A 22,425-nucleotide genomic window follows, 5' to 3' on the forward strand; every position below is an offset into this window, starting at 1 on the left:
ACAACATTGAAGCCATGAACAAGAGAATTTTAGACCTGGAGAAACAACTTAAACTAGAAACCGAAAGAAATACCAAATTAGAGCAGTATACGAGACGAGAAAATCTGCGATTCAGCAACATTAAAGAAACGGAGAAGGAAGATTGCAAGGCTATGATCTGCGACATCTTACAGAGAGATTTGAATCTGGACGCCTCTTCAACAAGATTCCATGCGGTTCAACGTGTGGGAAAACCAATGCAGGAAAGAACAAGACCGATCATAGCGCGCTTCGTATGCCGAGAGGACGGAAACCTTGTTTGGTCGAAACGAGGTAAAATTTAACAATCCACTGTCCACTCAGATGCTTACATAACAGAGGACTTCGCGCGCGCTGTTCAAGAAGAGAGGAAAGTTCTAATAAAAGCAATGACCAAGGCAAGAGAAGAGCTAGGAATGGACAACACCAAAATAAATCAAAACAACTAGTTAATTACATTTGTCTTATCATGGGTATTCCAAAGATAGATAGATGTGAAATATACCAGTTCGAGTAAACCAATGATACAAACATCGTGACACCCTACTTTAATCAATGGCGTTACCAACAAACTAATCGATTGCAAATCGGCATTCTTAAGGACAAAGTACGAGATTCGGCTAATATTTGTGATCAGAGTTAATAAACTATTTTCTCTAGCAGAGTGCAAATAGAACTGAGCTATGTCTGAGCAAACTTTATGAGCAACGCTGGCAGGAAGACTTAATTTTTTTTAAAATTGATTTACAAACACGATATACATAGAAAAAGACTAAACAAATTAACAGAGGAAATAATAATATTACAACACAAAACTTACTTACTTGTTCTTTACATAGCTATAACAATACAGTTTGGAAAATGGCCAGTTTCTTTTTTTCTGCTTTAAAATTTCAAACAAAAGGCAGCACTACTAACGCTGCCTTTGCTATATATGTACAGTATGAGCATTATATTACTAACCAAAACAAAAAACAACAAAAAAAAAAGCATTACTTAGTTAACAAAACAAAGAAAACCCGCCATCAGTGCATGTTAAATAATATGTTGAAAGGATTTTTGGAAAGCAGTAAGAGAGCTTTTTCGAAAGAGAGCTTTTCGTCGTGCGGGCAGCTGCAGTATATAGAAAATTTCGCAATTAGAAGCACATACTTCAAAGGGTAACTATGTTCCGTTTTGTCAAAAACACCGTATAAAATCACACTTGATAATGCTAGTTGCTGTTTCGTTTTGTTTGTCCACCAGTTTTGAAAGGTCTTCCAAAAGGCTATAACGGCAGAGCATCGTAAGAAGAATAGTGACTTCAGGAAGACTTCATAGTGAATTAGTCATAATCAACCTCAGCAATCGGAGATCGTGCACAACTCTATCGAACCAAGGATAAGGAGGATACCATTTTTCGCGATAAAGATTGATGCATCTCTGCCGTACTCGAAGGAGAGGACCAAGCGGAGAACGAGAAACACACCATTGACACAAAGTATCTGAATGGTAATACGCAAAACCGCTGGATACGTGAAGACATCCCAGCCGCCCGCCCCGTCATTTCGGGTCAGCTTGTTCTCCACCAACTGCAACGGCGACACCAAGATGCTGACACAGACGAAGGCAATGATGACTCTCTCGAAACTCTTTGGAACACCATGGTTGAGTTCGTTCTCCTCTAGGATGACTTCCAGCATCTCAACCCCGTCGAAGAGATCCAGCGCGATTTGGAGAGATAACTTTAAGACCAGTTCTTGATAATCAGTAGAGTCCACCGCGGTGTTTAGCAACAGCAACAGCAAAAGCGGTGAAATACACAGTGTCATTTTCAAGACGTTCGGACCAAAGAATGCGTCTTTGTTGATGTCGTCCTCGATTCGACCAAAGATGGTTCCAATGAGAGGCACCAATGCAACCCATGTGTACAAGACCCACACGACGAAGAGCCAAGGAAGACGCCCATCGTTGCACATGATGAACAACCATATCAGGAGAGCGGGAACGAACAAGAGAATCAACCCATAGAAACCAGCGTTGGCGTTGTATTCGTAGTTTGCTGGGTAGGAAGAGAGTGATATACCCTGAACGATCATCAGAGCGAAAAATCCAAATCGACCAATCCAGACGAGTAACGAAGTCATGCTGGTGCCTGTTCACAATCCCAAGTACCTTTGCTAATGAGTTTTCATTGGGCTGAAGGCTTACAATGTTCGTGGAACTTCTGTTAAGCAGATCGCGAGTGATCCGAATTCCGAGAAAAGCGTATATATCTTGAAACAAAAGACAAACAATTCTCGGAAAATTACGTCATAGCGATATATAATCCTTCCAAGAGCCCGTGCGTTACTGTCGTCGGTGAGTTGATCGCGACCTCTCCAGAAGACTACAAGCAGTCGGTTTTTGTTCCTGAAACCCTCCGCGCTAAGGTTAAACTGAATTATTACACCGGGTATGCAAGTAAGAGAAAGTAACGAGAAAGAAATGACGACGAAATACGAAAAATGTGGATACCGTAACGGGCGTATGTTGGCCAATGTTAGCGCAGAAAAAAACCGCAAAAATCCACGGACATAACCAAGTATGACGTCATAACGTAGTTTGCCTTTTGATAGAAGATTGTGCGCTTTTCTCGGAATTTGGATGACTCGCGACCTGTGTTAAGACGAAAATATTCGAAAAATGTGAGCGAAACTGAGATAAGAGTTTTAGCAACGATTCAAATCTCCATTCAATGTTCAAATTAAATAGGTTTCACTGTTTAATGAAAGACATAATCTAAGTAAGTTCTTTGCAACAATGTGTATTAACGCAATTATTAAATTCGGTTTTTTGTGATAGACTGTGCGGCTTTCAGTCGAGTGTCGAAAGCAATCAGGTAATTACTTTGGTTTTGGTTTAGGTTTTACTATGGTTTGAGATTGGCTGAGTAGTCCAATTGGTAAGTAATTGGTTTGGTTTTGGTTTTACAACACCCAATCGAAAACCGCTCTCTCAAGAGTAATCAAGGTCTCGCTAAGTTTGTTTTCACACTATAAATATTGGTTTGAGATGGTCTTCAGGCATCAGATGATGCTGATTTAGGCGGGTCGACAAAAGCCAGCTTCTGTTTACAGATGATTTCCAGTCCGTACTGCGCACTCTCAAGAGTTTGTTTGCGTTTTATGTTTTGTTTCATGTAAGACATCACAAAAGATGTCTACTTACATGAAGTAAATTCAAAGTTTCAAAACAACAGTCATTATGGATGCGAAGCGGTCGAAGTTTTATGCTTCGTTCTTTCTCGTGTCACTTGATGAAACAACTTCGCAGCTGCAAAAATCAATGAAGCTGTTGGACAAAGAATTTGAAAGGCCTCAAAGATAAACGAATTACATCGATTCGAGTGAGAATTATAATGGTTATAAATATTAGGGTACTGAGACTGAGCAGTACGGACTGGAAATCGTCTTTAAGCCCGTTGGAGTGAAAACATGCTAAGTGGTACTGTTTTCATGCTGCTATATGAACATTCCTTTTCCATTTTTAGACCACGATTCGCAAAAAGAGAAAAATCACCGAAAACAGCTTGATCTCGAAGCTATAAAGAAGAACATACCTTTGGCACTATTCAATAGGTGGGACGTGATAAAGTACGTTCCTAGTATTTAAGGCAATAATAACTTATGCATAGAAAGCACATAATTTATACCTTCCTTACTGTTAATTCCCAGTAATGTCATCATCTATCAAGGTTAGGCATAATTTAAGTCATTGAAATTTAAATATATACAGGCAAAAACTAACGATAGATAAATCCGACGTTTCGGCGACATCTTGGCGCCATTGTCAAGGAAAACTAATTAAATATGCGATCTCAAGAGTAACTAAGAGTTCAGAGTTTCTAATTTGCATAAGTTAGACAAAGACTTTAGCGCGAACTGAGTCTGATTGTACATTTAAACACGGTCGTAATTGTTTAATGAGTAACATCTCATTAATGAGACAATCAAACTTGTTGTGGCATTTTTTCAACACGCTAAAACAATTGCGAAGGTCATCCGGAATCCTGCCTGCGTGTCTATTATCATAGTGATTGCGTACTGACGAGGTCTTGCTTCTATGTCCATCAACGCGTACGAACAGATGGCCACGGGTGTAACCGACATAACCAGCATCGCACTGGTCACACTTGAAGTTATACACAACGCATTGTTGATCAATGAGCTGAGGCTTAGGTTCGCTTGTCGGGAACTCCTGGGCAATCTTGCGGCTCGTAAACACCGGTTGAACACTGGTCTGCAGCTTCACACTGAGATCTTTCAACTGTGTCTTCACGATATTAGCAGACTCCTGGTCTTTAAAGGGTATGACAACCCGAGTAGTGTTTTCTGTCGTAGATCTGGACCGTAATGAGGGCTGGTCAGCAACCTTTAAATTTAGGAAGGTTTTGACAGTGGAGTCAACAAGGTGCTTGGGATATTTCAGTTTAGAGAAAACAGACTTCAGTCGTTCGCACTCCTCAGTGAAGTAGGACCATGACGAAGACAGGCGAAATTTAAATTAATGGACATTTAAGTATGGAAATTTACACTAACGGTATATAGACTTTTGTATGTAAATAAAGTTACTCTTTTAAAAGTTATCCCAAAATATATCTTCTACCTAGAAAAATTTCCCAGCTCATTTTGACATTACTTTCTAGACTCCTGTATAAGTGTATTACAACAGACCTCAAAAGCTAAAAATGTATGTTCGATAAAATACTACAGTGAGTCGGGCGCTGTTTGTCGCATTATGCACATTCTATAGGAAAGGTTGGCAGGATTAACACGAGAAAGGAAGGAGGATTAACAATGCATAATGGAAGTAACAAAAAAAAGGCAGTGAAACGATTTCCAGTGGCACCTGTTGGGCTGAAACTTGAGTTATGTAACTGGAGTACTCTCCATTCAACCAAAATCGGTTGTAAATGGTAAGAGAAACTTCCTGGGAAAAGTTTACAAAAAAATCCGGAAATATTGAATTTCCGAAATACGAACCATTCAACCGAAAATTCCACACAAAACTCCGAGAGGAAAATCAAGTGAAACGGTAATTCCCGGTAACTGAAAGTTTCTTAAATTTTAGTATACCTCGCGAGGTTGTACTCTTTTCGGGAAATTGCGTACAAAGCGGTTTCATTGGCCACTGGAAATCTCCGAAAACTTAAACCGGAATTTTTGGTCGAATGCAAAGCGACCAAGGTCACTTTTGGTTAGCGCGGGAAAGTCACATAAGTACCGATGCCCTGATTGGTTGAAACACGTTGTACTAGCTTTTTGAACCAATCACATGACCAGAAGTACTCCCAGCTTTTAACGTCATTGGAAACGGTTCTCTTCGATGCCACAAAACATTTTAACGACGAATATTCCACCTTTTCTACGTTTCAGAATCGCCGTCGTCATTGTCCTTCCGCGTTACTTGCACCATGCAGAATAAACGCTTCGAGGTAAACCTAGGACCACAAAAAGTAAAAGTTAAGAGTCACATTTTTTAAAACATTTCTAGCTTGTTTGATCAGAAACTAGGGTAACAGATCATTTATAGTTGTGTTCTCAGTTACCTGGCCTCTGAATGCAAGCGAGGCTGGGGGTGACCTTGCTTTGGGAAAAAGACCTGTCAGCTTTTCTCATTTAACCCTTTGAATACCAACTACGCATATATGCGTCATTAATGGTCCTGCTCTTTGTACCACTTGTGACGTCATCAAATTTAAAACGTCATCAGATATTCTTGATAAGCAGATAGTAGTGCTAGGCTAGCCCTTTCCGCACAATGGTCAGGTTTAGATATCGACGACATTCCGACGTCGCAAATCGAAAAACAACGTTATCAGTTTTGGTGCAAAAACGGTGGTAAAATGATCCACAACGCCTATGATTGATCAAGGTCCATTTCTAGGCTTCGCGCGTAATTAACATCCAACTTTTCACTGCAGCCAGAAAGAACATACAATGCAAAAGGTAGCCAGTGTTAAAGGGCCGAGAAAAACAGAAAGGAAAGGGCCAACAAATGAAATTGAGAACGGTTAATAGCAAAAAAAAAAAAAAGAAAAAAAATTTTGGCTTATGAGCATGCCCGGACTTGAAGTTTTGCTCAATTTTGTACCTAATCCTCGCAAAATCTCTCCTTTTAGTAAAAAAAAAGCTTTTTTAGCAAAACTTAGGCTTATTTAGCGTCATGGCAGCTAAAAAACCTGACTAAACGCTTAAAAACGGTATTTTTTGGCGAAAGTTTGGTATTCAAAGGGTTAAATGCCAACTAGTTAGCATACGAACAACTTGATTTACATGACAAAAGCAGTGACGTCTGTATCAAAACAAGGTCACCTCCAGTCTCGCTGCCATTCAAAGGTCAGGTCACTGAGCGGACGACTGTAAAATGGTCTATTCATCACTACTAAATGGATAAAGTTTTGGCAGAAATATCAAGAATGACAATGAAAATTCTCATGTAGAGGTCAATTAATATGGAAAACATTTTATTTATTTTAGACTGCAAGGAGTCTCTTTCTTTTCCTAGCATGCGACGCGAATACACGTAAAATTTGCCTAATTTTAACTTTGCATTGCACGCTGAAAAGCGTTACGCATATTATCAACCGCGTTACAAGTTAAGGCAACATGTTGCACGAAGAAAACACTGCTTCGACTTCGTGCAGTTTGCGCCCAAACTTGTATGGGTAGGTAATACGTGGAACAAAGCTTTCCAACTTTTAATGCAATCTGTTGCACGAGAAGTGTTAAGGAAACGTATCTTGCAATTGACGCGAGATCCGTGATCATAAGAAAAACATCTACATTGATATCACGTCCAAATTTGTTTAGTTCGCCGGTACAAGTACTCGAGTTTCTAGTAAGACTTCTTACCTTGAGAATGTGTTATCGAAAACAAGAACATATATTCCGGGAGATACGTCTTTTATTTCACCCTTGATCGACTTCAGCTGAGAACTGTACTGAGATAACGGCACAACAGTCTGTAACGCAACGGAAAGTATGATCATCAAATTCACTAGAAATCGAGCTTTTAAATAATAATTAATATTAGAGCGGTTTTCACTTGAGCGTAGTTAAGCCAAAACCAAAGTGTTAACTCACACCAATCACGATGGACACAGGCCATCCACTAATAAATAAATAAATAACCTTTATTTACCCTTGGCTAACAGTGTTTATAGCACAAAGGCTAGTGGGGTCGAGCAAACAATCATATTGAACATAACATCGTTAACATTCCCAACTGGCTGGAGGCGAACCAGTTGGCTGTTTACAAGCGTGGCCCAGGATTTGAACTCGGGGCTACCGTGAAACAAATCCAGGTAGCGGTCAGTAATTGCTGGATTGCGAGTCCGACGCGCTGACCCCTCGGGCACGCTACTTGCCTTAGCGTAATACGCAAAACCAGAGCAAACGCGAATTATACTTCCGATACTCAGTTGAAAATCGCTCTACAGTACTTTAATTACATCACTTTCTCTTGTTCTAGCTTAGCACAATATTAACTAGCCAGTTACCACGTCTAGGATTAAACGCGAATGAGATGCCCCCACGCTTTTATGAGAAACATCACAAGGTGGCCTCGCTGATAAACCTGAGTTCGCTAACATATACATAATTCTGTTAAGTACGGTACTCAAATTCGCAATTAGCCAATAAGAAGCCGTGTCTACTGTTCTCGTTTAGTCTTGCCATGGGTATTACGGCTCGACTAAGTCACGCCAAAATATGAACAATGGCTTGACCATACTCGCCGGATATGCCGCGGAAGCGTACCTGAAAGGTACGATTTAGTATGAGGTATAAATATGAACATGACAAACCACCCAGTGAATGTTGCTAAAGTATTTTCCAGTTCAATCCTGGACATCATATGAGAGCTTTCTAAGAATAAATCCATGTGGTTCTCAGGCGGGGTGGATAGTTTCTTAAAACGGATCAAGTAATAAAGAATAAATAAAACTTTGAAAGATTGTAATCTTTACCTCACACTCGCTGTCTTTTTTTGTCTCTGACAGTTTAAACGCAACTCCAAAACGTATGCTCTACAAAAGAAGAAAAGAAAATAGTGAGGGTTTAGTATCATGAATTCCATATATGGCACCCCTTACGGTCACACAAAACCCCAAGGATCACGCAAGCATCAAGCTCCCCTCGGATCTTCAATCCCCACTCTGATAACCCTCTCATGAGCGGCAAGTCAGCGACCCGATCCCTTTAGATACCAGCAAACGTGCCGGCTCGATGGATCGGATTTACGTCAAAGCAGGAAGAAAAAGTCACGTGGATTGATTGAACACTCACGAAGTTGACTGAACAATTGCAACTGAGAAAAGGGTAAGTTAGTCATGCTGATTTGTCGGGTACCAAAACTTCGATATTGAATCGGCGTGCAGAATGGCCATCCGATGCACCTATCACTGCGTGTAAAGTCTCACAAGTCGATCTTAATTGAGAACATCTATGAGAGATACACAGATCCTAGTCTGCCGGGCTCCACTTTGGAAATAAAAACGGAAACGAACAACAAATTATGTCTTCAGCCCTTTCACTGTGCACAAATTAAATCATATATTACCCGCCATTTTGTTTTTAAAACAACGACAAAAATATTCTCAGTGTCTCAGACTGCGCTTTTAAAATGAACAACCAATAAACTAAAGAAAGTTCACCTCGTTTATGTACTCACTTTCTTTTCAGTTGTAAACTTCCAAGACAGCGTCGCCCGGGTAGTTCCCACTAACACTTGAATCAAGTGACGTTTTCCGGGGGGTACGGTCACGTGCCAAAACTGACCGGGCTCCTCGTTCACCGTGGGTATGGCCAAATCTTCCCGATTGTCGGTTTCACTGACCACCACTTGAGCTTCCGGCTGTTCACATGCTTCTTCGTCACCTTCGTCTACAATTTCGTAGCCTTCGTCGTCATCATCCTCTGCTGACGAGTCGCGAGCTACAGGTTGTTCAACCGGTTTCTTGGCTGCTGCTTTTGCCTCCGCCTTTTTTGCAGATTTCAAGGTAGTATATTTGTGATTTTCCTCGCTTGTAACGCTCTGGCTTCGCTCCTTGTCATTGGTTCCCTTTCTGTCGGGCTTTTTAGGGGTGGAGGTGGATTGGGGAGGATCCAGGGGATCGGCGCTCGAGGTACTGGGTCCTAAATAAGTTAGCAGCAACAAAAACAGTTAAGAACTAAAACGTACAACTTTGCAAACAAAATGGATTTGCCAAGTTGCTGTCTGGTCAAGTTGGAGCCAGTGTGTCTAACCAAACGCCTCATTTCACCTCGAACCAGACAACTAAAAACTGCAAATTGTGTCAATAAAATCCACAAGCCCGACAGATAGTCCAAATGTCCCCGGCCAACGGACAAGACTTGTTTGCGTCCTGCAGTGCTCCCCCGGTTTAACGAACTCATTTGGTCAACAGTTTGTCAATTAACACCGATTGATTTTGAGAGATTATTATCCCCTAACTCCACAGGGAAAACAACTTTAGTGAGGGCTATTTTTGTCGATTAGGTCATGTTTGTCAACTTTGTACTTAAAGGAAAGGGTAATCTCTGTGTCGTACCAAGTGGTCCACTGATATCGCCAGAACTTATACTGGTTTCTGTAGCATGAAGTGACTAGGAGTATTTCTTCCCACCCCCTACACCCCGCCATCAACCTTGTTCTTTTGTTGGCGTATTTTTAACCCTTTGGCGTTCGTCACTACTTATCAATAAGTAGAACTGTCTTTGATATACCACCAATTTCTCAGAAGCTAATCTTAAAATTAAAGAAATGTATCGCAGCCAGTTCGGAGAATTCGCATCTTGAGCATGGGACTAGGAATTACAATGCGTACCTGGCTGAGAGTCACTGCGAGTATCGGCAGCGTCCAGGCCACCTGTGTCGCTTTCATCCGGGCCACTCAGCACGCTTCCGGTGCGCTGTGACGTTATTTCACTGACATCTGATTTGGTTTCCTCATCCATTTCTGGTGGCCTTCCCACAAGCTGGGGTTTGAGTCGTTTATCGGCATTTAAACAAGCAATGCAGACTCGACGCAGCTTCCTAAACCAGAAAGAGCTACATGTCAGAAAATTGGTAAAGTGACGCAATGAACTGGAAACAGGAGACGATGACTCTCTTGCTGGAAATTAGAAGCTGGCATTTATGAGACGTTCACTTCAAGTAGACAACTGAACGGAACTGAGAACTGGTGCTAGCTACCAAAGAAATTCCTATTTTGCTTCGAGTTTGGCAGAACGAAATCCCAGGAGGAAGTCAAGACAGTCGAGTCATCGAAGCAAGTCAAGAAATCCAAGCGAGTCAAACCAAATAGGCGAGTCAATAATTAAAAGAGAGGAAAAAGTCTCTTGTCAGTTGATTAGAATACAGAGGCATTGTTTAGCTATATTATTATTTTCTACAAAATGTTTTGAACAATTTAAAGGAACGGAGAATTAAAACTTGAAAACGTCACAGGGCGTTTCTAATTTTGTCCACAGTGCAATCCATTTCCATTGTCGCCTTCATCTTCATCTTCATTGTCGCTTTTGTCCTCCCATCCTAAAATTCCCGTCATTTGACAACTACTGATCGACAAAACGAACTCACAATGCGACTACTCCAAACAAGGCAAAGTAAGCAAATTCTTTGCAAATTGACAAAGAGTGCTTGCGTGTTTAGACGATTACAATGGTCACAATATCATGGCTTCTGTAGCCTGCAGTTTGCTGAGAGTGGCAATTTGTCAGAATGCTTTTGTTCATCCGAGTTTTTTCTCCGTCAATTCGCACAGATTTTTGTCGAATGGCCTTGTTTGAAGCAGTCACACTACAACCGCTGGGTCGTTGTGAACTGCTAAAATCAAATGACACGATAAATACCTGCTGTGAGGAGTTTGAAGCCAGTTATTGGAACAATTATGACAGAAGATGCGGCCACATATTCTACAGTGATGCTGAGAAAATAATGAAAAAAAAAAAAAAAAAACATCATTCCTTAGTCGTTTGAATCGTAGCATTAAATCGCAGAATCCAAGAATGAATTCTTGAATCGAAAAACGGATTTTGCGTTTCTTTCCTAAACAGATTAATCGAGGATCGCTTGGTTCATGGTACATCAAAGAACCAAAGAATTCACCCTGGGTAAGGTTTCGTCGCTTCCTTTGAGGTTCCATGATCCGAGTGATCCTGGATTAAAACTATTTAATAAAGAAACGCAAAATCTGTTTTTCAGTGTAAGGATCTAATCTTGGATTCCCGCCCCCACCCCCCCCCCCCCCCAAAACGCACCCTTTACTTACTAGTAACAACAACGCTAGGACCTCGGCGAGGGCCTGAACCCGAATCTCTGGATGCGCGCATTGACCTCCTGGCCAATGGGCTTCTGAGCAAAAATACGGCAATGGATATTGACGACACAAACCTTTCTCACGAGAAAAGAGAATTCGGCCTTGCATCCGAGACAGTGCGATACTTCGCTGTCATCCATCCATCTGTCGTCAGCTTTCACCTTTATTTCATGCTCCATGTCGTCTGCTTTCTGCCACAACTCGGCTTTTTCTCTGAAGTGAACATCAACTGATTCATTCAAGTGAAGTCCTAGCCAAACGGACTCGCAAGTAGACGAATGTTGAAAACTTGGGTCTACTTGCGAGTCTATTTGGCCAGGCCTTGCGTGCACTTGCGTTGACTTGTGATGACTTGCGCTCACTTTGATCGAGATCAAATTTGCACGCACGTCGACGCAAGTTTTTCACCCTTTGGCCACCCAACCCAAGTCAACACAGGTTGAAAGACGTTCACTGGTTGTTATAGAAACCTATTAGCCAATGAAATACAGGATATGGGCCTTGAAATGGGACTTGATGTACTTGCGAGGAAACTTACGAGTCCGTTTGGTCACCCAACGCAAGTCTCTTCGCAAGCTCAACTTGTGGCTACTTGCGGCTTCTTACGAGTCCGCTTGGCCAGGGCTTAAGAGATAGCACACACGTGCTTCATGAGAAAATAATAATATTTTGCCATTTCAAGTTTAATCCAGTTTTCGACGGCCATAACATCACATTTCAAGAGAGAACCACGAAACTTGATTATTGGACAATTATAACCAGATAAAATTAAACACCAGACTTATTTTTGCCAAGTCCGCTGTTTTTTTTGGCAATGGGGCAGACGGTTTACTATTTAACAGTACTTTCTGGGAGTAATAGAGCAGTTTTCAATTGAGTGTGGAAAGTAACCAGACAATTACTTTGTTTCTGGTTTTGGTTTTAGTTTGGTTTGAGATTAGCTGAGTAGTCTAACTGGTAAGTAATTGGTTTGGTTTCGGTTTTACGACACTTAATTGAAAACCGCTCTAATACGCAGTTGCTAGAGCTTGCGTTTGTTGCTGTATATTGAAACTCGCGCAACAGGCGAGCCATGGCCAATCAAATCATACTTCCCTTTTACGTTAACCAGTCAGGAGCAAAAGTGACTCAACAGATGCTCGTTTTCCCGCGCTTGGCTGTGGTTATATGTTCTCCCACGTTTGGCGGCGGTTTAATTTTTCCCGCGCTTGCCTGCGACTACATGTTTTCCCGCGCTTGGCTGCGACTACATATTTTCCCGCGCTCGGTTGCAGCTACATTTGCGGCGGTTACATTTTCCCCGCGCTTAGTGGAAGTTACATGTTTCCCGCGTTTGGCTGCGATTACACGTTTGCTTAGCGCAACAAACGTAAAGATACTGCAGAAAGATCGGAAACCATCATACCTAGTTACCGCAACCAGCCTGTTTTTCAGTTCCTCCATGTCTTCCTGCACCTGAGCTATTTTTGCCTCATACTGCTGATTTGTCAAACCTTTCTCCTCTTCGACTTCGTCAACTTTCTTTTTCAGATCTCGCTGCCTGGATCGTTCCTCTTCCAACTGTTTTGATGTCAACAGGAGCTCGTTTTCCAACGCGCGCAGTTTAAGCTTGTTTTCGTCAAATCCAGTCTTGTACTGTTGTACCTAAACGTAAAACACAGCTATTAAGTCCGTGACAGAAGCCAGGAGGCGTGAACATGAAAAAGTCGGGGATGCTCATCAGAAAATTTGAATTAAACCCCTGAAGGAAACCAATCCGGTCGTGGCTCGAGGTTAAGATACCACTTAAGACAGAATAGGCTTCCGCTGTTCAGGAAAGGAGCCCGCGCTAGTAGTCCGACCTCGAGAGACCGGCAGAAATCGAGCACAAAAAATTGCAATAAGGGCGGTTTCTTATTATAATTATTCCTTCGAGTGTACCCTTAAAGATACTCTTACTGTTAAAAATAGTGGCGTTTCGTCTTGAACATCCTAAGTGAGACCAGAATCCTTGATTTATACCCTAAGCGAGACGACGAGCAACCACGACCTTTTCGGGAGGGGGGGGGGGGGGAGGGGAAGAAGCTATTGCTAATGACGCAAGTCGGACACCACCAGCCACTGCCATGATTTACAAGAGATTCTCGAGGCTACACTATTAAAATACGTTCGAATATAATAAACATCACCATGGACTTCTTGGGATTAGTTTTGACGTTTACCCCACATAGCTATCGGGATTTCCCGCGCGAGAAATTTGTCAGATCGGCGGGGTATCTAACGGAGAAGCCGCAAGGAGAAGCTGTAAGGCACTAGTCAGAAACTTTTCCTCGCGGCTTCGCGACTCCACCTCGGTAGCAAAGCACTCGCGAGCCGTTCATGCAGGATATTTTGCCAATCCGTGAGAACATGTGGTAAGAAATGACGGCACAACTGAGTTAAGCTTGCTAGGAATTCTTATATGGAAATACTCCGACTCAGTACACGGTATAAACCATTATTTCTAACCTTGAACTAACCTCGTTTCGAAGATGTTTTATTTCCGACACGTATTTGTGCTTGTCGTGTTGTAGAGTGTCATTCCGTTCTTTTAAACGAGCTTCTAGGTCAGCAATTAACTCCTGTTGTTCTGATAAGCGCTCTTTCACACTGTTATACTCTTGGATTTGATCTGACAAACTCTACAAAATGAAAAAACAAAATCGCGAGAAACACATTCAAGTGAAAAATTCGATATTCCTATTACAGTTCGAGAACGGTTCAACCTCTTACTTTCAGCATTCAGCATTTTAAACGGATGTAATTTTCTATTTGTCTTAGAAATTAATTAAACTAAAGCCCACTGTTCGAAACGAATGAAAATTTTTTAAGACTCGTTTGTAAGCTGTAAAAGATAAAACGATTTACGTGCGTTCTAGGGAAAGGATCGGAGAAACCTTTACACTGATCAGTTTTCAATCAGTGAGTAGGAGTAGTACTTACTCCTCCCTAGATGGGCTGTTAGTCCATTGGAAGGCACCCCCCCCCTCCCCCCTCGTCTGTCAAGCTTCTTGACAGCCCATTTATTCTCCTTGGCCACGGCTGGGCGGAGAAAGCAACTACCCTGGTTAGAAGTCGAATCCTAATTTCTGGATTCGGAGTTAATCTGCCGGACTGTCCACGAGGCACTGTCATCACCAATTAAAAAAAATTACCTCAAATCTTTTTTATATCAGTCTTGTTCAGAAAGCCCTGGTTTCAAGTTAACCACTTATCTCATACCTTGAGTTCAGTTTCATATTTCATTGTCTCAGAGCTGAGCTGAAATTTAAGCGCCGCGATTTCTTGATCCATCATGCATCGCAAGCTCTCCAGTTGCTCCTGCGCCTTGACCTGGCCCTGCTCCGCACGAATCCTCGCCTCATTGGCTGCTTCCAGTTGTTGCCTAGCAACGTCCAACTCGTGCTCCAAGCCGATCCTCTCGTCCTGACAGTTCGACATCTTCTCCTCTAACGTTTTGACTTGGTCATCCAGGTCTTTCTTTTCAGCGTCTATTGTTGTTAGCGTATCTCTAATGTTTGCTAAGTCGGTTTCTAGTCTTTGTTTAGATTCAACAGTCTCCTCAAGCTGTTCTTTCAGAGCTGCTAGTTCGTCTTGCGCGTGCGATATCATTTTCTGCTCCTCGTCTTGAAGGCCTTTAAGTGTTGTCAGTTCATTCAAAGCCTGGCACTTTTCTTCAACAACCAAAGAAATGTCTGACTTTAACGACTGTTCTGATTTCTCGAGTTGTGCAAGCTTGTCATCCGCTTCCATTTTCTCCTGGAACGAGAACAAATAAAATGCTGCTGGTCACAAAGAGACTGAGATGGCCGGAGTGATCAGTCAAATATTTCCGCGGCCGTGAAAACTGGATGCAATGTTGGTTCATACCTTTTCAAGGAGATCTTTTTCTTCATTAATAAATTCGATTCTTCTTCGTGAGCTGTCGACTTCTTCATTCAAACTGCAAGCATTTTGATCAAAATCAGTCTTTATCCGTTGCCTGAAATTATTCTAAGGAGGTGATGCTAAAAACTAGATACGATTTTGAGACGACCTTACCGCATACATGACTTGCAAAAAATCTTGGACGTAAAGAATCTCGGACGTTTAATTTTCGGACACTTTGCTGGAACATACATAAAGTAAGTTTACGACTACAAAACACGAATTAGACTGAAACAACATCTATGAAAATGATAGTTTTACTGCACTGTCAAGGTTTTACAGATACACTGACGGGGGAATAACACAAATTGTATCAAGCCGTTACTGGCTCAAGCAGTGTCTCAACTGGAGTTCATTTCATAAAGGAAACTAGGAGCTTTTGAGTTACTTAAAATTTTTATACTGTACTGTGAATATTTCGGACGCATAAAATTTCGGACGGTTTTACTTTCGGACCCTTTTTTTTGGTCCAAACATTAAAAGGTCCGTAATGTAATACTGGTGGCGAGTCGGGAGAAACTATTTACTCAAATATTATATCAGGTGTTTCTACCGGGGGCGGGGCGGGGCGGGGCGGGGCGGGGAGGTAATACAGAATGCCGTGTTACAATAAACAACACTCCATCCGCAAGGAACAATGTCTTCTGTTCCCGCACATCAAAATGTTTATACTATATTTTGGACTAATTACGCACTCACCTTATAATTTCTATCTTCTTCTGTTCAATATTCCCCTGCAGTTCAGCTACATGTTCTTCTAACTGTTCCTTCTGAGTACTTTTCTCGTTCAGTTGATGATGAAGGGATGACATCTCTTCTACAAGATGCTCGGCTCGCTAGAAAACATAGTACGACAAAATAAAAGCGACGAGTTGTGAGAAGGTGCAGCATGGAATGAGCTAAGTTAACTTTACTTCCCCATTTCTACTTACAATATTATAAAACAATTTGTTCATGTTTTTAGCTTTGCATCGAGTTATGACGCACTTGGGAAGTTTGGAGAGCACTCAAGAAGCTAGAGTTGCTTACGCTTCTTAGACTGTCCCAACTGCACACGTGCAGTCATAACTCGGTGCTCGTGCTAAAGCTTGCCTAGTTCCTAAGCTTTAATATTTCGCCGCGGACAATCCCTTTTGGATCATCTGGTCCAAGCGAAAAACGGTTCGTCTGGGATACGTCACCGAAATAAATTAATCGTTCAGGACTGAGAGAACTAGGCAGTACTAAGGGCCCGTCCGCAGTACGCCGATGAAATTTGAAAACGCAGCTTTATTTCTACGGTTGGGCCTACCGCCTACAATAATCCGTCACGAGGACGGAGCTTTTCGAAAACGCTCTTCAAACCGAAGGAATTTGAAAACGCCGGCTGTGCGTTTTAGTGTGGACGGTAAACATTTTGAAAACGGAGCTCTTCGAAAACGATGACGTCACGACAATCACGTGATTTCCCTGTCTGAGTTTTCCTCAAATGCAAATCCAAAATGACCGGTGATTGTTGCGTTGTTTAATTCCTTCGGCGTAGAGTGGACAGAGCCTAGAACATAAATGAGACTTACGCGCATTGAAATGATTTCGTACCTTTAAAATAACTTTGCTGAAATCTTTTGCCACGTGGTGACCATCCTGAACATCGACGCCTTCCTGACTTTGAAAAGTTTCGTTTAGTTCAGACAGAAAAGTTTCTTGCATCTGCTCCTGTGACTTAAGCTGCGTTCTCAAGTCTTGAATCACGTTTTGCGACTCGATGCTAGCGTTTTCGAACTCCTCGATTTTCGCCTTTGCCTCTGCAAGTTTAGCCGTGAAGTCTCTATTTTGTTGCTGGATCTCCACCATGTTTGTTTCAAGCCTTCTGTTTTCAGCGCTTTGGTTTTGCAAGCCTCTCTCTCTATCCATGAGTCTACCTTTCAACTCGCTCTCCAGCTCTTCAAAAGACCCAAACACCATCCCGTTCAACTTTTCAAAAGATTCTTGCACTCTCTCTAACACTACTTCTTTTGCTTTGAGCTCTCCCTGCAACTCTGCAACTTTTTTGTTGGATTCTGTTTCAGACAATTCAAGTTTGTTACACTTTTCTTTTAGTTCTGACAGCTTCGTTTCTAGTTCTACAGTCATTTCATCTTTCCGTTTAAGCCGTTCTTTTAATTGCTCGCATTCAGAAGTCAGTTCGCTCTGCTTTCTCTCCGAGGCCGTGATAAGTTTTTCCAGTTCAATGGCGGACCTTTGTGCTTCATGTGACGAGCTCACAGACACCCTAACTTCCTCTTTAAGAGTCTCGATCTCGGCTTCCCGTTGACTCAATGCCTTTTCCGCTGTAGTTAGCTTTACAAACAGTTCTTTCACTTTAGCATTCATTTCCTCTGACACACCTTTCGTTAAATTGCTGTATCGTTCATTAAGCTGCTTGATTTTAAGCTCGTAATCTTGACTAGTAAACTTTCGATCATCGTTCGCCTTCTTGGCATCATTTGAAGCTTTAGATAGTTGAGATTCCATATCAGCTTTCCATTTCAAGATTCGCTGGTGAAGATGAGAGATTTCCAATGTCATATCAGTGATGGTAGGAGTTTCCACTGTTGAATCAGCCATGCTCACATTATCTAAACCACCATCTGACAGTTCTGTCTTTCCGAGGGAGTTTTCCTCGACAAAGGTCGCTTTTAAAGCTGAAACCTCTGATGCTAGGCCAGTAAGAGGGTCTGGTCTCTCATTCTGTAAAAGGTACACCATACCGTCAGATAAAATGCCAAAAGTCTTGGATTAAAGATTACATTAACGTCACCAACAGTGACCAGAATTAAATTTCTCCTAAGAATATCGATAAAATATCATGCATGATGGTAATAAGAATTTAATAACTAAAGGGAAAATAGATAATCAAGCGAGTAGTGAGGAAAAAAAAGAAGGAAAAAAAACTGTTTCCAAAGTCTTTTCTTTGCTATACTTTAAATGGGCTTGAAATCTTTACGTTTAGTTAACTTTAATCAACTTTTAGTTGACTAAAAGTTTGATAAAAAAAAGTTTTAAAATATGTTTTAAATAGTTTAATAATATACAATCATGAAAAAATTACTTGATTCTGATTGGCTGAGAGCAGTGCAGTTAAAGCGTAACACTTAAGTGCACAAAGTGTAACACCAGTGCAAATTACACATCATAATTCTGGATTATGATTGGCTGAGAGACAATAGGAAATTTTCTAAGCCAATGATATCACGTAAAATGATAACGAAAACTTAGTGCAGAAACTTTGAAAAAAGTTTTCTCGAATGAGAAATAATGGCTTTAAGAAAGATATTCTGGCACTTCCTCCAAGCAAATTTTTTCATGTTTATATAATTATTAGCAAGTAATCATACGGTTTTTCTCATTCAATTTGGAATTAACTTGTACTTGTGAGTTTTTCAAAAGCTGAAATTGCGCAAGCTGAAGTGGCTCGTGCAATTTCAGCTTTTTGAAAAACTCACTTGTGCAAGTTGAACAAGAAAAACCGTCTGATTACCTATACTAATACTACTTACTAACAAATCTTAACAGATGAAAGCTGCACAAATTTATATGCTTTTATAAGATTATGATTGCTGTTCTAGATATCTAAATATCAATTGAGAAAAAAAGCACAAGCACCCAGGACCACCACAAAATCGACACAGTTCTGTAAGGATCAGTACAATGTTCCCTTCACTAAGCAATTTCTGTCAAATAAATCACAGACTCAGTCACTTCTATTTGTCAAACAGACTCAGTTTGTACAGTCAGTACAAATATTAACTGTGTTCCTCCTTGATCATGGAAATTTGAACAGATTTGTTCCACTCAATCACTGAAGTGTATCATACCCTCAAGTCAACACTGGTCATGCTACTGACACTGCTGCGTCGACCAGATACAGAACCTTGATTGTCCATAAACGACCTCCTGGCAAATATACAATATGTACAATTCAGTCTCAAAGTGATGTGAAGTGTGATGATATGTTCAACAGACTGAGTGCATCAAGAAGCTTAAAACGAAAACGACTGGTTGTGCAGGTGCATGGAATCATGATCACATCAGATCTAACACATGTAACACCAAGTTACAACTAGCTATGTAAAGACATCATTTCAAAAATTTCTTGCTGATTTTTCTAACCTCCATCAGGCTGTTACCTTTGTACGAGAAGTTGCTGGAGGGTTTAATGTCGCAACCAAAGGATGTTATATCCTAAGGGGGCCATTACACTGTACAAATGTGCTGAAAACATTATCAGTCTATCTATCGGATCTAATCTTCTAGAAAGCTCAAGCTAGGAACATAGGCCCGAAAGGCGTGCAGAATACTAACTTTAAGATAATATTATTGTCAGTACACATACCTTGAAAATGCTGGCCATGATATATCAAGCTCATGTCCTCCACAAGGAAGATCAAACTCAAGGTCATTCAAGTCATACAATTTGTTAACCAGAGCAGTTGACAGGGAGGGGTGGCAGAGGATTGCTGCAGGATTGTAAAATGCACTGAAATAGAAAGTACAAAAAGTTGTTCTAGGGTTAAAAAATCAGAGTTACTGTAAATAACAAACTATCGATAAGCCACTAGACTTGATTTCCACTGTTCTTTCAGGTCCGTTTGCACTGTTCCTCAACTGCAGTCTCCTTTTCCAAACAGCAGCTAATATGCAGATGACTTTCTCACATAAGGTGACTGTACAAAATGTCAACATTTGCCTACCTCAATTGTTTTCTCATGACCAAACACCTCTGAATTGCATCTGCCAGTGACTTTTTAACCAGTGAGTAGCGAATGAAAGCTCTTCCTTTGCCTTGGGGTGTTCTGACCTTCAAGTAAAACAACATTCACTCAGAATTTAAATGTATCAAACTAAGTATTTAGAATACCTTTTTAAAAAACAAACAAACAAACAAACAAACAAACAAACAAAAAAACATTTTGACATCACTCTAGCCTGACAAATTAATATTACATGGACTCCTCTGCGACTTGATTCAGGTCAAAATACAATGCTACTGAACTTAGAAACAATATTTTGCCATCCAGTTGTTGATCTGTTATTAAGTACAATACTTTCAATTTTCTTACTGGCACTTCTAATTGACAAATAGGCATCTAACATCTTAGCATCTCAAAATAATAGCTGACAGACAGACATCATACCTGCGGTATAGCATGAACAACTCTGACTCCATCATCTTTAGGAATGCAGTCACTAATAAAATTCCAGTAGTCCTTTCTCACCCCAAGAAGAGAATATTTTTCTACAATAAATAAAATGCATTTGATATGAAATTGTAAATTTATCTTTGTTAACAAATTAGAAAGCTGTATCCATCAAATGTATTGAAAGACATTTCTAAGACTCATTCACAGGAACCTTGGAGAGTTGGTTACTGAGTGATAGAGTTAAGAAATTTACAAAATTCATTGGAGAGTTGGTGACTGAAAGCAAGAAACCACAAGGCTTAGATTATAATGTTACTCAGCCTCCTTATCACCACTAATAAATTAACGTTGGACGTTACCCTTTTGCTCATGTCTCAGCACAGTCTCGAGCTTGACACAGAACTTATGAAGAATGGTCTCGTCATCAGTCACTGGTAACTGCGATGACTGGTAGGTGTTCTTTAATTCAGATATGTAACCTGTTCACAGAGATAAAAAAATATAGCAAAAGTGTGTCAGAAAACAGAGATGACTGGCCAGGGGCATAACAAGGGAAGGGTTCCAAGGGTTCTGAACCACCCTCCCCTCCCCTCCCCCACCTTTCAAAGTTTCAAATTTTGACAAAAAGGAATAATAAAATAAAATAAAATAAAATAAAATAAAATAAAATAAAATAAAATAAAATAAATGAAATGAAATGAAATAAAATGAAATGCAATAAAATAAAATAAAATAAAATAAAAAAATTAATAAAATTAAATAAAATTAAATTAAATTACATTAAATTAAATTAAATTAAAAAACCCTATTTAACTCCATATTTCCAGACAGTACATGTGCGATTGAGAGCACATCCACCATTCTACAATGTCAAGTCAATAAGGTTATAGATACTTGCAGAAGTTGGTGCTATTTTCCATAGTTTGCAATCCAAGAAATTTTCCTCCACTGCATATGACATACACATGCATTCTGAATGGTATATAACTGATCTCTTTCTACGGTGACTTATTTCGAACAAGGTGGAACTCCCCCAACCCAAACATATCATCAAATTTTGCAATCATCATAGTTAAATCTATCAGTTTTCAGTTTGTTCAAGTAGTAAGTTTATTTAAGTTTTAAATAATCGGGTTATTCTTTAAATTTGTCTCAATTCAATGATGCAATAACAAGAACAAAGAAAAAGTGATAATTAAAAAAATGCAAAATCAATTTAAACAAAATAAACGGCAGCAAATTACACACAACGTTAGATATCCGACAGTATGACGATCTTTAGAATTGAAGACTCGACCTTCGGTTTACTAAAAACCATAAATCTGGTCGAATTCACGGAAAACAACTGCGTCGACAGTTGGCTGTTAAATTGAAAGAACACGTATTTTATGCTAAGATGTTGTCCCATAAAATAACATGAAACGTTTGGAGCTACGCTGTAAGCCTCATAAAATAATATGCAATATTTTATGCTATGTTGTAATCTCCATAAAATGAATAACAGCGGCGTAAGTCTTAAATAATGCAGGCAGCGATCTTACAGAATTTGGTGGAAAATGCAACAATTTATCTACGAAAAAACACCTGCAATAATGTATTCCACGAGCATTTCAAAGTACAAAAGAACCAATCAGCATAATAATTGAATCAGCGGTTTCTTGCCAATGCTAAATGTTCGCCACATTTGCGTGCATTGAGGTGCGATAATGTGTGATTCCTATCATTGAATCATTGCCAGTGGTGTTTCAGATCACGCAACATATTTGTGCACAGTTGTCTTATAGTTTTCATAAGCACTCACCGACGATGTCGCCTATCAGTTTAGCTGGATCGATTATAAATGCCTCCATTACATCAGTTCATCACTGCGATTTCTTTTCATATGATCGCTTCATTGAAAAAAAAAAACTAACTCAAAAGTTGTTCAAAGTCCGCCATGTTCGAGACCGTGAGTAA

At 40.4% G+C, this 22,425-nt stretch overlaps 2 protein-coding genes across 2 annotated transcripts; both read right to left on the bottom strand.

Annotated features, from left to right (window-relative positions):
* Positions 1-848: 848 nt before the first annotated feature.
* On the bottom strand, positions 849-2,580 carry LOC145488129 (uncharacterized). The gene has a single exon (XM_081466921.1). It carries the CDS (start codon positions 2,142-2,144, stop codon positions 1,359-1,361), a length of 786 nt encoding a protein of 261 aa, XP_081323047.1. The 5' UTR covers positions 2,145-2,580; the 3' UTR covers positions 849-1,358.
* A 2,023-nt stretch (positions 2,581-4,603) lies between these two features.
* Positions 4,604-22,416, bottom strand: LOC145488073 (FYVE and coiled-coil domain-containing protein 1-like). Its single transcript, XM_081466854.1, has 19 exons — positions 22,271-22,416; positions 20,829-20,948; positions 20,464-20,564; positions 20,020-20,126; positions 19,662-19,805; positions 19,144-19,222; positions 16,886-18,016; positions 16,007-16,143; positions 15,251-15,323; positions 14,603-15,139; positions 13,861-14,022; positions 12,768-13,006; positions 11,437-11,575; positions 10,896-10,969; positions 9,869-10,077; positions 8,713-9,176; positions 8,009-8,068; positions 6,894-7,003; positions 4,604-5,479 (listed from the first exon to the last, which is right to left on the bottom strand). Exons 1-19 carry the CDS (start codon positions 22,317-22,319, stop codon positions 5,404-5,406), a joined length of 4,011 nt encoding a protein of 1,336 aa, XP_081322980.1. The 5' UTR covers positions 22,320-22,416; the 3' UTR covers positions 4,604-5,403.
* Positions 22,417-22,425: the final 9 nt, after the last annotated feature.

Source organism: Orbicella franksi, chromosome 5 (assembly GCF_964199315.1).
Source record: "Orbicella franksi chromosome 5, jaOrbFran1.1, whole genome shotgun sequence".
NCBI classification, from domain to species: Eukaryota; Metazoa; Cnidaria; class Anthozoa; order Scleractinia; family Merulinidae; genus Orbicella; species Orbicella franksi.

Bases quoted from the DNA above. Each gene is read 5' to 3' on its own strand.
- LOC145488129 (XM_081466921.1), bottom strand. From the start codon at position 2,144: ATGACTTCGTTACTCGTCTGGATTGGTCGATTTGGATTTTTCGCTCTG.
- LOC145488073 (XM_081466854.1), bottom strand. From the start codon at position 22,319: ATGGAGGCATTTATAATCGATCCAGCTAAACTGATAGGCGACATCGTC. The intron at 19,223-19,661 runs GTATGTGTACTG...TATATTTGCCAG, and splicing joins TCATGGCCAGCATTTTCAAG to GAGGTCGTTTATGGACAATC. The intron at 8,069-8,712 runs GTGAGTACATAA...CTTCTTTTGTAG, and splicing joins AGTTTACAACTGAAAAGAAA to AGCATACGTTTTGGAGTTGC.